At 41.0% G+C, this 16063-nt stretch overlaps 1 protein-coding gene across 2 annotated transcripts; it reads right to left on the reverse strand.

Moving 5' to 3' along the window:
• Positions 1-1422: 1422 nt before the first annotated feature.
• Positions 1423-4677, reverse strand: LOC112727799 (NADPH-dependent aldo-keto reductase, chloroplastic). Of its 2 annotated transcripts, none has more exons than XM_025777698.3 (8): positions 4483-4677; positions 4163-4295; positions 4013-4063; positions 3001-3077; positions 2823-2910; positions 2360-2635; positions 1917-2159; positions 1423-1760 (listed from the first exon to the last, which is right to left on the reverse strand). In XM_025777698.3, the coding sequence occupies exons 2-8, from the start codon at positions 4280-4282 to the stop codon at positions 1674-1676; spliced, it is 942 nt and encodes a 313-aa protein (XP_025633483.1). In that variant the 5' UTR covers positions 4283-4295; positions 4483-4677; the 3' UTR covers positions 1423-1673. The 2 variants fall into 2 exon arrangements, with proteins under 2 accessions (XP_025633483.1, XP_025633484.1); XM_025777699.3 differs by having other exon boundaries at positions 1423-1810.
• Positions 4678-16063: the final 11386 nt, after the last annotated feature.

Below are 16063 nucleotides of genomic sequence, written 5' to 3' on the forward strand. Positions count from 1 at the left end.
TGGGTTTTTGAGAAAAAAAGTATCAAGTAAATTTTTTTTAAAATATTATAATAATAGAGTTATAGGTTTTGAAACATTTTACATGTTTTATCTCTTTCTCTTTTTTCATCCATTCTATTAAATATCTATAAGTTCATTATAAATCTTTCTTTCTCATTCTTTTAAAGAAAAAAGAAGATTTTAAAAGTTTTTCTAAATCTAACACTAGACTAAGTCTCGTGTAATATTCAGAAATGGTAAAAATTGAAATTAAAAAATATTAATAAAATGATAAAATATCAAATTCGTTTTATTATTTTTAATATTAGAAAAGAGTATGTGTTTATAAACGTTTTATCTCCATATTAAAAAAAAAAAAAAACTCAACCTACCTATAATCATAGGTAACAACACTATGTTTGTCCATTTCTAAACAAAAAAAAAAAAAAATTAGCCATATAAATCAGTAGAAAGTATCAAATAAGTCTTTTAAGAGCGTAACAATGGACTTATAGGTCCCGAATAATTGTAACATTGAGCAAATTTCAATGATAGACTTCCACTCCTTCCCCATAGACAAGTTCATCACAAATCTTTGATTCCGGTTGTTTTTTTAGACAAGTATTTATCTAAAGTTATTTTAGTACTAAGATAAAACATGTGCACAGAATATATGGTAAAAATTGAAATTAAAAGTTGCCACAATTAAAATATAAATCAATTATCATGTAAAAAAAGTATCAAGTCCTTGAAAAATTACAATAATAGACTTATGGGTCCTTGAAGAATTGCAATTACTTATAAGTGCTGTAACATTTGTTTATGAAGCCATAAATTCATTATCTTATGTGTGGTACAACAATAACAGAGTTGAATTTTACTCATGCACGAGAGGTTTATTGATGGTAATGGATTCTTGTTCATGAAACTTATGGTGTTTATAGAACTCCAGCAGAACTCTGAGATGGTTATAAATTCCACTGTTTTAGAATAGAGCATTATATGCAGTATTGTAGTGGTTATAAATTCCACTGTTTTCGACTACTGTTGTAATTGGTGATAGTGCATAAGTAAAAAGAAATCTAGACTAGTTTCTTGTCCATGTAATGTTTCCTTTCAAATTGTATTATATGTTGTTCTATGCTCGAAAATTGGTTTCTTATGCAAAACAAGTTTAATAGAAGTGATTCTTGCAATTTAAATTCCATTTAACTCGGTGCAATGAACTGAAATGTATAATAGCACAAGAAGCAATTGAAGAAAAATTCTAATTCCTTAGGGATGTTATTTGAGTTATATTCAACCAAGAGGAAAATAAATTAGATTAGTTAATTACATCATGTTATTTGAGTAAACTCGAGATAATAATCTAGCCAAAAAATGATGTAATGAAGATTTACACTCTTTCTTGGTATGAAGAAATCAATAAATAAGAGCAACATAAACAGACAAGGTTATTATTGTATTAATCAATTACATGAATAAAAGGACATTACAAAACTATGGGTCTATTTGTAGCAATACATAAGTAAATGATTCTTGGTATCTTGCTGAATTATTAACCAAGAGCAGCACTACCCTGAAACCAACATAATCAAATCACATTCCACTTGTAGTTTTGGATACTAAATAGACCAATGACGGAAACAATCTGAGTGTATCAATGTAAACGTCGCAATGCAGTTACATTTCGCTCACTGTTCGCCATCCCAGAGTTCTTCAATGGTCTTATACTGGCCATAGGTCTCATTAAAAAAAGCAGTACCCTTGATTAACCTCTCCTGGACAAATAAATTTCCTCGAGTCATTGGGGAAAAGAAAAAGAAGCTTTCTGCTCAGTATACCAAATAAAGTAGAGGAAATAATAGGTAAAATAAACAACAAAACATGATATTTCACTCAAGAAATTATATACAATGCAATCAACAACAACTTGCCTGCTTGATCTCGGCGAACTTGGCCATGAGTTCTTCAGGAATAGACCAGTCAAAGACATCAAGATTTGCCTTGATTCTCTCTTCATTGGTGCTCTTTGGCAACACGCTATGCCCCATTTGTAATCCCCATCGAAGGGCCACTTGTGCAGGTGACTTACCCAATTTTTCCGCAACCATATTGACAACAGGATTCTTAAGGATGTCACTCTTGAGATTTCCAGGTGACCCCAATGGTGAGTATCCCTACAAGAGAAAGTCAATCATGTAGAAGGGCCTTTAGGGTTTAGGGCTATCATAAGTTTGGTTTTTGAGAGAAACAATCATTCTATCAACTTACAAAACTATTTTCAACTGGCTCTACACAATTTCTAACATCGTGATGATTTTTGTGTGAAATAGGCTATTCTAAGTTGATTTATATATGCAGCAATTGCTATACTTACAGATAAGTGAATTCCCTTAGATTCGCAGAATGCATGCAACTTTGGCTGCTGCAATGCTGGGTGCAACTCAACTTGGTTGACAGCAGGAGGCACTCGTGCAACCGCAATTAAATCTTGAAGCTTCTTTGAAGAGAAATTGCTAACTCCTATGGCTCTAGCCTTTCTGGAGTCGTATAGCGCCTCCATGGCTCTCCATGTGCTGGGTATGTCAGCCTGGTCAAGATTTTCAGGCTTGAATCCAACCGATCCCTTTTTAAAGCGGACTGGCCAGTGGATCTGCAGAGCACATCAGTTCAATTGATTTAAGGAAGGAACCAATGGATCCAATCAACCTTTTCGTTATTGAACTCAGCATTACCATTATCCAGTACATTTTGTTGTGAAACCATTATTATGTATTCAGTTTCTAATCTTCATCCAAATTGCCAGCATAAATTCAGACTATGATAAACATAAGGCATACCAGATAGAGATCAAGGTAGTCAAGCTGCAAATCCTGCAAAGTTTTATCGAATGCTTTCGGCACATCTTCTGGGGAATGATCTGAACACCTGCAGTTAGTAGTCAAGAAATTTCTTCAGCCATCAAAGGCGCACGTTTGCACCGACATAGAGCACATAATGTCAAAGAAGATAACAAACCAGAGTTTGGAGGTGATCCACAAATCTTCGCGCTTTACAACACCATCGTCAAACAACTTCTTGAGAGCTGAACCAATCTACAATCGCCAATATAAAACAGTTGTTTATGCCTAGTACTAGTCATCAACCTCCTAACTTGATAAATATTCCGTGTATTCATTCTTTCTCCTAGCCTGAGCTGACACCTCTCTATCCTTGGATACAATGTGGGATCCATCTAATCTAAATCTTACATCCATCCAACGGTAGAGTGATATGTATCAGCTTGGCGAACAACGCAGCATTGGGGACAAATAATAACTTCCCATCCTTTTTTCCTCTTAAAATCGAAATCAATGTACAAGATACTCCAAGACACTCCCAAAATGAGTAAATGATCAAATTCGTCCCTAAAAGATCATTCGATTTTCAAATTAGTACCCGAAAGAATTTTTTAATCAAATTCGTCCTTTAAAGATTTTAAATTAGTCATGTTAGTCCTTCTGTCACTTCCTTTGTTGATGGTGTCAAAATTTGCTAATGTGGCATGTCAAGTGACATCACAACACACACCTAGGAGTCTTAATTGACTATTAACATAATAAATTTATGAAATTAGACCAAATCCAAACCTAATTGAGGGGAGAACTTGAGGCATTGAAATCTATCAATTTGGGATTGATTTGATCTAATTTTATAAACTGATCTCCTTAATAGTCAATTAGGACTATTAGGTGTGTGTTGCGATATCATTTAACGTACCACATCAGCAAACTTTGACGCCGTTAGCAATGGAAGTGACGGAAGGACTAATTTGATTAAAAAAACTTTCGAGGACTAATTTGGACAACGAATGATCTTTCAGTACCTAATTTGATCATTTACTCCTCCCAAAATCAATAGCTATATCATAAAACAACACACTTCTTCAATCATAATACTGCAGCAAAGGCATCTATGACCAAACATAAATAAGAAAAAAAATTAAATAATTAAAAAGAAGTATACTGTATTATCATGAATTTGTTATTACCTCTGCTTGATTGCCATAGGCTTGAGCACAATCAATATGCCTGTATCCAACCTAAACACAGCATCAAAAATACCAAAACCCTAAATTGAAGCATTTGAAATTACATAACAGCAAAATCAACACTAAACAATTTATATAGAGTAGTTGTACCTGAATAGCAGTGGTGACAGCTTTGCCTACGACACCAGGTTCAGCTTGCCAAGTACCCAATCCAACAGAAGGAATCTTGGCCCCAGTGTTTAACTCAAAGAATCTAATTGCCTTTGCCATTGTTTCCCACCCCCTAATTCGATAAAAAAAAAAAAAACAATGTCAGTTACAAGATTATGGAGTAAGAGTTATGAATGGACTTTTATTCCTTGTATTAGATGAAATGTTGAAGCTGGAAGAAACTTATTTATAGAGAAAGAAAGGGCTACGAATGAAGTATGAACAAGAATAGAATTGGAAATGATTTTGTAGTTTGTTACTTCGTTTTTGTACACTTGTTCCTTTGTGTTTGGGAGCGTGTGGAAGTTGCTCTCTCTCAAAGATGATAATATGACCACATACGTCATCATCAACTCATGAGTCAAGATGAAAAGTGCAGTGCTAGTAGTAAATAGGGTTGGCAGGCCCGCCCCAACCCCTCTGCCGGCCCGTCCCGTCGTTCTCTCAATTAAAATGAGTTTAAAATGTTACTCTGTCCCACTTTATATGGATTGACAGGTCGGCAGGCTAGCTAGTTTGATTTTTTTTTTAAAAAATAAAATTTATTAAAATTAACTAAAAAATAATAATTAAAAAATTAAATATAAATAAAAAATAGTCAAATTATAATATAATTTTTTTAATATTTTTTATTTTTAACTTCAATAAAATTGTTCAAAATAATATTTATTAATAGAACTATCTTTATTTTAAAAAATAAGTCACATAATTCAAACAAATATACAAAATTGTAAAATAAAATAAATAAAGTTAATAACTAAAAGAAGAATAAAAACAAAAACAATAAAAGTGTTTGAAAATTCTATAATTATTAATTTTATAATAGTAATTACTTTTTTATTTAATGAAAAAATAAAAATAAAAATTTTCGGCTTAGCGGACCCTCCCGCCAAAATCCGCCAATTTGGCGGTGCAGGTTTGACGAATTTTTTTAATTTGCCGGGCTCTAAATCCTAGTCCGACCCACTCTTTTTAGCGGGTCGGCCCGACAGATTCAACCCGTTTTGCCACATCTAGTAGTAAATGACTAAATGGACCCTAAACTGTTATTTTTATTCAGAAAAGTTTACCAGGTTTTTTTATTTAAATAAAAATATTATATTTTTCAATTTATTTAATTATATAAAAATTTATATTTTTATGTATTATATCTCAATTATATTTTTCATATATAGGTATAAATATAGATAGGTTTCGAGGAAAAAATTGCATTAAATATTATGTAAACATCTATTTTTAAGAACACTTTTATGTAGTAGTCTATTTTTTAAATTTAATTATAGAGATATATTAGTTATAATTATATAAATAAATATCTTTTGTAATTTTTTTATTTATATTAAAAAGTGAAAACTATAAAAGTGGACTAAATCTTTAAAGTAATTCTTGAGATTTATGTTATACACGGATTTAATTTTAAAGTTTTAATTATACTATTGTAATCTTTAAGATTGAGTTTTGGATATTATAGTGCTATTTAACTTTTTTCCAACAATGACTCAGGAACAAACTAGACAATGACGAAACCATGTTTTGTTTTGACTTTTTGACATCCAATCAAAACAGAAATAATATCATTTTGATAGTGTGTGCATTTGTACACATATTTTGATTGGACGTTTCTGTTTTAATTTTGTACAAAAAACAAATAACATCGTTTAAAAGAGTATTAATTTATCATTTTGTTTGTCGAAGTCACTATTGAAAAAAAAATCGGAGACCATTATGGTGCTCAGAGTTTAATCGGAATAAAAATATATATTTTTTATATAATTATCTATGTCAATATATAATTCTTTTATTTAAATTTTAAAAAAAATATTATTAAAATTTTTTTTACAACTATTCACTATTTTCTAATTTTTAATTAAAAATTTATAATATAATAAACTATTAGCACTAAATTGCTAGTTTTACATGTTTTTAAAGAAATTAACCAAACTTATCATAGGCAGAGCCTCAAACATCATAAGGGGACAATAGCCTCTCTTAGTCATCAAATTTTTTTTATAAATTAGGTATAAATTTTAGTTTAACTCTCCTTAAAATTTTTATTTTATTTTTTATTAATTATTAATTTTTTTTTAAATTTATGTGCAATCAACTTTACATGAAGTTAAATAATTAAGGACAAATTTTGATAAACAACTTAATTAAATTCTTTTGAAAAAAAAAACTTAAAACATAAGGACTTATATTAAAATTAACTTATAAATAAATTATTTTGTATTTAGAAAGTTATTATAGAAGTACTTATTTTAAAGTTGTGTAATAAATAAGAATGATAAAATAATTTTTGAGAAGGAAATAAGTCAAATATTTTAACTTCTTCAAAAGCTTTTAAACAACTTTTCGGGAAGTTAAAAATATATCTAAGAAATTGTACCAAACATCATTAATGTGACTTTTCATAAGTCAAAAGCTCAAAAAAGTAGTTTTTGAAGCTTTCCAAACGGGCCCTAAGAACTGTTAGATAAAAATTTAGTCAAATCATTCAAATCATTTAACGACTCTCAACTATCAATCTCACATGAAGTTGACTGCATGTACCTGAGTTTTCACCCTTTTTTTTTTCCTCCTTCAAAATTAATCTATTTCTGCCCCTGAAACTTATCCAATAAAAAATATATCCTTAATATAAAATAAGTTTTTTTTTTAATTTAGAAAAATATAAAAATAAAAACATTTAACAGAAAATTATTTTAAATTATATTAAAAATATAAAAACATTAATCAAACAATTCCTTTGTTATATTGTTATCTTGTCGTAGAATCAGAAAAGTTATGTAGTTTCAACTTTCAAGAATTTTCTAGTTTGCCATGACATCTAAAACCGATGAAGCAGGAAGACATTGAGAATTGAGAATTTAATTTGAAGAGAATGAGAATGGCAATGGCAACAAGGTGTTTTAATGCGAAACACCTTCACTCTTGTGCTTCTGCCCCCTTTTAGACTTTGTATTCTTCCTCCTTTATCAGTTGTAAGAGCGTTTCGGTGTTTCATTCTTATTTTAATTGTAATGTTGATGACGTTGTTTACACTTTTTCTCACATTTTAGTAATCGTCATTTACCCTCTGAATTTGAAATCAATAAGATTTTTGGGAAAGCAAAAGTAGTTCTAGTACTGTAATTGAGATGAGTTTTAATCTTTTTTTTTTCTCTCAAAACTTTAAGGTTACAAAGAACAAACAACAAAAAAACTGAATTAAATTAAGTTGAGGCTCAGAAAAATCAAGGCACTTTAGACTACAACCTAACTATATTTTAACAATAATATTATTTGATATTATAGACAGGGAAGATTACAAATTAACAATCACTAGCAAGTCATAATTCAGGCAAGAGAATAAGACATAATAATAATAGGAAAATAATATTATAACAATACAAACAAGAGAGTAAGACATGTTTATATTCCGATCCAAGAAATCAACTGAAATCAATATCAATAGAAAAAAAACATGATTTATTGTAGAGTAAAGTAACAATTAGGTCTCTGAAGATTTTGCATTCGGACAAGTTAGATCCTGTTACGGATCCGTGTTTCGGATCCCGCATACCCGGTTACCCGGGGACGACCCGCTTCCACACAAAGGCCCAAACACCGGCCCTTCAAAACCTCTAACCCAAATATCTCGTTCTTATCTTAACCAAATAAGATAAGATAAGATATTCACCTATAAATAAGAGGACCCAGGTCCCCCCAGGTATTCATTCATTCCTCACACTTTCTACCTCTTAGATCCATTCTGACTTGAGCGTCGGAGTGTCTTTGCAGGTACCACCCCCATTGCTCCAGTCAAGCGACCCGGCTCCAGCTCTGTCCGCGGGTTCCCGATCCTCCCTTCAAACCGTACCAGAGACATCTCGTACATTGGCGCCGTCTGTGGGGAACCTGCGCCAGCTGGACCCAATGGGGGACGTCCTGGAGGAAACCCCCTCAAGCCAGGATGACTCTCAACCAATTAACCCAACCCCCGAGCACCGTGAAGTAACGAACCAAGCAAGAATAGCAAGCACTATTCAAAACGCGAACGATCACGACATCACGGACCGACGACATCCTGAAAAAGCCAGCGACAAAGCAGCGCAGATCATCCAGGATCTCTGCCTCCGAGTCCAAGAACTCGAAGGCAAGATAACCGATAAAGGAAAACACAACAACGAGCACGGAAGCCATGCAACCTCCAGATCAAGATCTCGCCGCGGAAGGTCGCCAACCCGACGACACGACAGAAGAGACGGTCGCAGCTCAACACGCGATCACAGACACGAGAAATCGCCAGAACGGCGATACAACAAGAAACATAACCGCAGCGCTTCTCAAGATCTGAGTTATCAACACTACTCAGACGAAGATCGGAGGGACCGAAACACCAAACGCACGAGAAACGACCATACAATAATGGGAGCTACACCCTTCACAGAAAGAATCCTGAGGGCAAAACTCCCCAAAGGCTTCGACAAACCTACCGATATGAAATACGATGGAACGAAGGATCCCCAAGAACACCTAACGGCTTTTGAGGCCAGAATGAACCTAGAAGGAGCGGCCGACGCGGTCCGATGCAGAGCCTTCCCGGTAACCCTCGCCGGGCCAGCGATCAAATGGTTCAACGCCCTCCCGAACGGATCCATAGCCAGCTTCCACGATATTACACGAAAGTTCATGGCCCAGTTCACTACTAGGATCACCAAAGCCAAACACCCCATCAGCTTACTAGGGGTCACGCAAAAACAAGAAGAATCCACAAGAAAATACCTCGACCGCTTCAACGACGAATGCCTAACGGTCGACGGACTCACGGATTCCGTCGCAAGCCTTTGCCTGACCAATGGGCTAATGAACGAAGATTTTCGCAAACACCTCACCACCAGACCGGTATGGACCATGCATGAGATCCAGAACATCGCCAAAGATTACATCAACGACGAAGAAGTCAGCCAGGTCGTTGCCGCCAACAAACGGCAGCACGGCAACGCCCAGCGCGGCAACTCGGCTTCTCACCAAAACCCAACACTCAAAGAGAATCAACGGGACCACCCCAGGCCGACCAGCCGACCACCGAGAATAGGCAAATTCTCAAACTACACGCCCCTGACAGCACCAATTACCGAGGTATACCACCAAATAGCAGATCGAGGCATCATTCCGAAAGCACGGCAACTCAAAGAAAGGACAGGAGGCAACAAGACCCTTTACTGCGAATACCACCGAGGTTATGGTCACAGAACACAAGATTGTTTCGACCTTAAAGACGCCATTGAACAAGCCATACGAGACGGCAAACTCCCAGAATTCGCCAAAATCATCAGAGAACCGAGACGCGCGGAGAGAGACAGGTCGTCGGAGAGGGAAGGACGTAACCCGAGAACCCAAAAGCAACCCCCGAGGGAAAGCCCAGAGGAAGATCCAACCATCATAGTGAACGTCATCACAGGCAAAGACGTATCAAGCAAGTCAAAACTAACAATGAAAAAAGACCTCAAGATAATGGCTGTAAGGAACCAAGTCCCAATCTCCGCGGCCGACAATACGATAACATTCTTACCAGAGGACTGCCAACACGGCACCTCAGCCGAGGACGCCCCTTTCGTCATCTCAGCTAGAATCGGAACAGGACTCGTACGAAGAATACTAGTAGACACCGGGGCAGACTCAAACATCCTTTTTCGAGGAGCCTTCGATAAACTCGGACTCCGCAACGACAACCTCCAAACACACCGCCACGGCGTCACGGGACTCGGAGACAACTTCCTCAAACCAGACGGCTCAATCACACTTCCCATCACCATAGGAACGAGCAGCCAAAAGAAGACAATTCTATCTGAATTCGTAGTCCTAAAAGACTCCACAGCCTATAACGTGATTCTCGGAAGGAAAACAATCAACGACTTCTCCGCAGTTATCTTTACCAAATACCTCCTTATGAAATTCAAAACCGACGACGGCTCCGTCGGCACCATCCACGGAGACCGAGAAGTCGCAGCCGAATGCGACAACACCAGCCTAGCCCTAAGGAAGAAATCACGAGATGCGGCCGGTGTATTCCTAGCCGATCTGGATGCCCGACAAGACGGCCAACCCAGGCCAGAACCAGAAGGGGATATGGAAAAATTACAAATAGGGCCAACCAAGGATGAGTACACCTTCATTAATAGGAACCTCCCATACGACCTCAAAGAGGAGCTCTCTCAACTCCTGAAACAAAATAGGGACCTGTTTGCATTCACACCGGCCGACATGCCGGGAATAAGCCCCGACCTAATGTCTCACCGTCTAGCCGTGGATCCCAAAGCTAAACCAATAGCACAAAGGAGAAGAAAAATGTCACCGGACCGAGCCACCGAGGTCAAAAAACAAGTTAAAGCCCTACTCGAGGCCAACTTTATCCGAGAACTCCCCTACACGACTTGGCTAGCCAACGTCGTACTGGTGAAAAAATCTAATGGGAAATGGCGAATGTGCGTCGACTACACGGACCTCAACAAAGCTTGCCCGAAAGACGCCTTCCCCCTACCAAACATCGACGGATTGGTAGACGCCGCATCCGGTCACCGGTACCTCAGCTTCATGGACGCATACTCCGGATACAACCAGATTCCGATGCACCGACCAGACGAAGAGAAAACAACGTTCATCACCCCAGACGGGACGTACTGCTACACAGTAATGCCCTTCGGCCTAAAAAACGCTGGAGCAACCTACCAAAGACTGGTTAACAAGATATTCCGAGACTTATCCGGTAACAAATTAGAAGTTTACATAGACGACATGCTCGCCAAGACCGAATCCGGCGAACAACTAACCGGCGACCTCAAAGTCATAATGAACACCCTACGAAAGCACCAAATGCGACTCAACCCGGCAAAATGTGCCTTCGGAATGGAGGCAGGGAAGTTCCTCGGCTTCATGATTACGCAACGCGGAGTTGAAGCAAACCCAGAAAAATGTCGCGCCATCCTCGAGATGACGAGCCCCAAAAACCTCAAAGACATCCAAAGGCTTACCGGCCGACTAACGGCATTGTCACGCTTTCTCGGGGCTTCAGCCCAAAAACCGACCCCCTTCTTCAAACTAATGAAAAAAGAAGCCCCCTTCAAATGGGAGACGGAATGTGAAGAAGCATTCCAACACTTCAAGAGGGTCCTAGCGGAACCACCAATCCTCGCAAAACCCCAGACAGGGGAAACACTTTACTTATACCTCTCCATAACGGAAGAGGCACTCGCAGCAGCACTCGTCCGTGAAAACGAGAAAAAGGAACAAAAACCCATATACTTCATAAGCAAAGTCCTACAGGACGCGGAAGCCCGCTACTCACGCTTAGAAAAGCTAGCTTTCACACTCCTTACAGCCTCCCGACGCCTACGACAATACTTCCAAGCTCACCCCGTAACGGTTCGAACCGACCAAGCGGTCAAACAGGTGTTGCAGAAACCCGACCTAGCCGGAAGAATGCTAGCGTGGTCCATCGAACTATCTCAATTCCAGATCAAATTCGAACCCCGGAATGCGATCAAAGCACAAGCTATGGCCGACTTCATCGCCGAGATGACCCCGGGAAAGCTTACCTTCGATTCATGGAAACTACATGTCGACGGCTCATCAAACTCCACCTACGGAGGTGCCGGAGTCATACTCGAAAATCAAGACGGAATCACGATCGAACAATCGGTCCGATACGAATTCCCGGTATCAAACAACCAAGCAGAATACGAGGCCCTCTTGGCAGGCCTTTCCTTAGCCCAGGAAGTCGGAGCAAAGGTCCTAGAAGTGAATACCGATTCACAAGTAGTCAGTTCCCAAATTAACGGAGACTACCAGACACGAGACCCCCTACTCCAACAATACCTCGCCAAGGTAAACGAACTAAGAGAAGGATTCGAACACGTCACCATACGGCACGTCCCTAGGGAACGAAATGCCAGAGCAGATCTACTCTCCAAGCTAGCCAGTACCAAACCCGGACACGGCAACAAATCGTTAATCCAGGAAGTCGTTAAGACACCTTCCGTGTCAACAACAACCAGCGCTCACCTGACAATCTCAAACCAGGGATCTTGGACCTACCCGATCCTGCAATACCTCCTCAATGGAGCACTGCCACCAGATCCCAAAGAAGAAAAGCGAATAAAAAGGGAAGCCGCCAACTATACCATTGTCGCAGGACAGCTGTACAAACGCGGATTCTCGCAGCCCTTGCTCAAATGCATAGAACCCGAGAATACGGAGTACATACTCCGTGAAATCCACGAAGGCTGCTGCGGTCACCACGTCGGAGGCAAGACTTTAGCCCAAAAGGTCATCAGAGCAGGCTACTTCTGGCCCACGGTCATCCGAGATTCCATACAAATAGTTAAAAACTGCGACAAATGCCAAAGGCACGCCAATATCCACCAAGCCGCACCGCACCAGCTCAGCACCATATCGGCAGAGCGGCCGTTCGGCACTTGGGGCATCGACCTCGTCGGACCCTTCCCAACGGCACCCGGCCAGCTTAGATACCTCATCGTCGCCATAGACTACTACACTAAATGGATCGAAGCCGAACCCCTATCCTCCATAACGGCAACCCAATGCCGAAAATTCCTCTGGCGACAGATCATCACCCGATTCGGGATCCCCGAGATCGTTATCTCGGACAACGGAACCCAATTTACCGACAAAAAATTCAGAGAATTTTTAGAGGGGCTACATGTATCCCACCGTTTCAGCTCGGTAGAACACCCTCAGACAAACGGACAGGTGGAATCCGCGAACAAAATAATCGTCAAAGGACTTAAAAAGCGGCTCGACGAAGCCAAAGGACTATGGGCCGACGAGCTCGGATCGGTCCTATGGTCATACCGAACCACACCCCAAACAACAACGGGAGAAACACCTTTCCGACTAACATACGGCGTTGAGGCGGTCATCCCGGTAGAAATCGGAGACCCAAGCCCCAGAAAAACGGTCGGAGGTAACGACGAGGAAGCAGAACGAGACCTCATTGACGAAACAAGAAGCATAACCCATCTCAGAGAACTAGCCCTAAAGCAAAGAATCAGCCTGAGATATAATCACGGAGTCATCCGGCGAGAATTCGCGGCCAACGACCTTGTTTTACGACGAAACGACATCGGTCCCCCGACCCCAGGAGAAGGGAAGCTCACCCCCCAACTGGGAAGGACCATACAGAATCAAGGCCGTAATCGGAAAAGGAGCGTACAAACTCGAACGGCTCAGCGGCGACGAAGTCCCGAGAACATGGAACGCCGCCAACTTGCGACGATACTACGCCTAGACCAACCCACAAGGTCGCACCCTTGCCCTCATCTATGTTTTTGTACTTCTCCTACCTGTATACAAATTCTAAGTGTTTTTATTTCATCTAAGTTTTAAACTCGGGTACTCTTTCCCGCCACCAACGGAGGGTTTTAACGAGGCCCAACCATCAATAACAATTCCATTAAAACAGCTATTTATATTTTCCTAAACGTCCCAAAAAATGGAACGAAAACGCGGCCACAACTGGGGAACTGATCACCCCCCAGGTCCAAAATACGCGGATATCCATGAAAAAACCCGACCAAACGACGGTCTGAGGGAGCAAAATAGCCTAAAACGGAATACACGATAGGCCCGGACGGCCCAAAAACAACAAACAGAACATACAAAAGGCCCGAACGGCCGATAAAGTACCATTAAAACAAAAATAAAGTGTTCCAAAATCAAAATACACGGCCCCCGGCCATCCGAAAATATCCAAAAGCACAGTTCAAAGAAAAAATCCAAAGAGATAAAAGTAAAAGCTACTCGAGGTCAACGATCTGGCCATCGCGAACAGTCTTGAAGGCCCTCATCACAGACATATCCACACCAGGAGCCAGCACTGAAGCTTGAGCCCTCATCGTTTCCTCGGTAGCCGCAATTGCGTCCTTCGCATCAGCTAGTAACTCCGTCTTCTCCCTCCTCAAGGCAGCAACCTCGGCCTTTAGAGCCTCCGATTCGGCGAGAAGCATGGCAGCCTGAGAACCTACATCAGAAGCCCGCTGCCGCTCCTCTGCCAGCTGAGAGAGAAGCGAAGTTTCAACCTCGGCAAGTCGAAGAATCTCTGACCCGGCCTCCTCAGAAGACTTCACAGCCTTCTCCCTCGCAGCTTCGGCAGCCTCAAGTTCCCCCTTCAACTTGGCTACCTCAGCATGAGAATGACGAAGCTTCTTGTCCAGCAAACCGACCTGAGCCATCACAGGCTCAGCCTTCCGAACAACAACGGCAGACCGGAGGAGAGCACGATACACCGACTTGGCCTGGAACGAAACATCGCAGCCATCAAAAAACGGCTCCGTTCCAGGCATCAAGTGTTGATCAATAAACCCCGGAGCATCGAAGCGTCGATCCATCACGCTGGGCACAAGACCTTCATCCTCAAAAGTCTCACTGCTCGGGTCCTCAGGCCTCTTCCTCTTCCGAGAAGCCTCAGCAGCCGTCACCACGACGACTTCAGGAGAGTTCGCAGGGCCAGGGGAAACTTGAGTATCGGCCCGCGCACCCGAAGAAATCACCTCCTGAGAAACTGGCTGCGACTCTACGGCAGGATTAGAAACGGGAGTAGCCGGGGACGACGACCCCTCCTCCTGGGCCATCGCCGCCTTCAGACGCGCCAAGGATGTCAAGCCACCAGCCATCTCAACTGCAAACAATACAAAAATTCCCAAGTTACAAAAACGGGAAACAAAACATAAAAACCAAAGAAAAAAACAGAACACACCAACATATGACCGACAAGCAATCGGATCACCCATCACATCCCGGGGATTAAGAGGACGCTCTCCAAACAACTGCCACAGAACGAGAGCAATATCCCGCTCCTCCGAGGACAGAAACTCTTTCGAAACCCGAGTAAAAACCGACGGTCCCGCCTTAAAATTCCAGTAAGTGGGGAACCGACGATCACCCTCCAACGTCAACCAAAAGGGATGATGTCCCTCCGAGGGACGAACCTTAAAATAACCACTCTTAAAACCGTGGAAGGAGTCTTCATACAAACCGAAAATCCGACGATGGGGCTGAGCTCGGAAAGACACATACCCCTTTTTATGCTTCCCCTCCTTAGTCGGAAGAGTGCACAAGAAAAGGAAAAGAAAAACGTTTACTGAGGCAGGTAACTCTAAATAATCACAAACGAGCTCAAAAGATCGTATTGCCGCCCAGCTGTTCGGATGTAGCTGGGACGGCGCCACGGAGCACCGATTCAACAACTGCTGAACAAAAGGAGAAAAGGGAAGCCGAACACCAAGTCGGGTGAACATCGCCTCATACACCCACATCCAATCCGGCACGGTCGGGGAGTCGAGATTAGTATAGCAAACCCTCTCGTCAACCCCAGAGAGGGCAAGCTCGTAGTGGCGTTCGGCATCGCCACCCCCACAAACAGCCCCTTCATCACGGAGCCGTTGGAGGTCCGCCTCCGTCATCCGCGACGGTGTCCCCCAAACATCACTGGTGACCCAAGAAAAAAGGTCAGGGACACCCCCCGCCGGGGCCACCGGAGCCCTCACACCCTCCATCCGTCGGCGAGCCATACCTAAAATATCGACGAGCACCACCGTCAGCCAAACCTCACGGCAGAAAATGACGGCGGGTAAAAAACCAAAAAATACCGCCACCGCACACCACCAATTATACGGTGGCACTCGCCCTAACCCTTTTCTAGGAAACCAACAGAACTATCTAAACCACCATACAAACACCACAAAACTACTCTAAAAAAGCCTACACTTAGCAAAAACAAAAACAAAATGCTGCAGAAAATAAAGCAGAAGAAAGCAAAAAGAAACAAAAGAGATGCTAACC

This window comes from Arachis hypogaea, chromosome 12, assembly GCF_003086295.3.
Source record: "Arachis hypogaea cultivar Tifrunner chromosome 12, arahy.Tifrunner.gnm2.J5K5, whole genome shotgun sequence".
NCBI classification, from domain to species: Eukaryota; Viridiplantae; Streptophyta; class Magnoliopsida; order Fabales; family Fabaceae; genus Arachis; species Arachis hypogaea.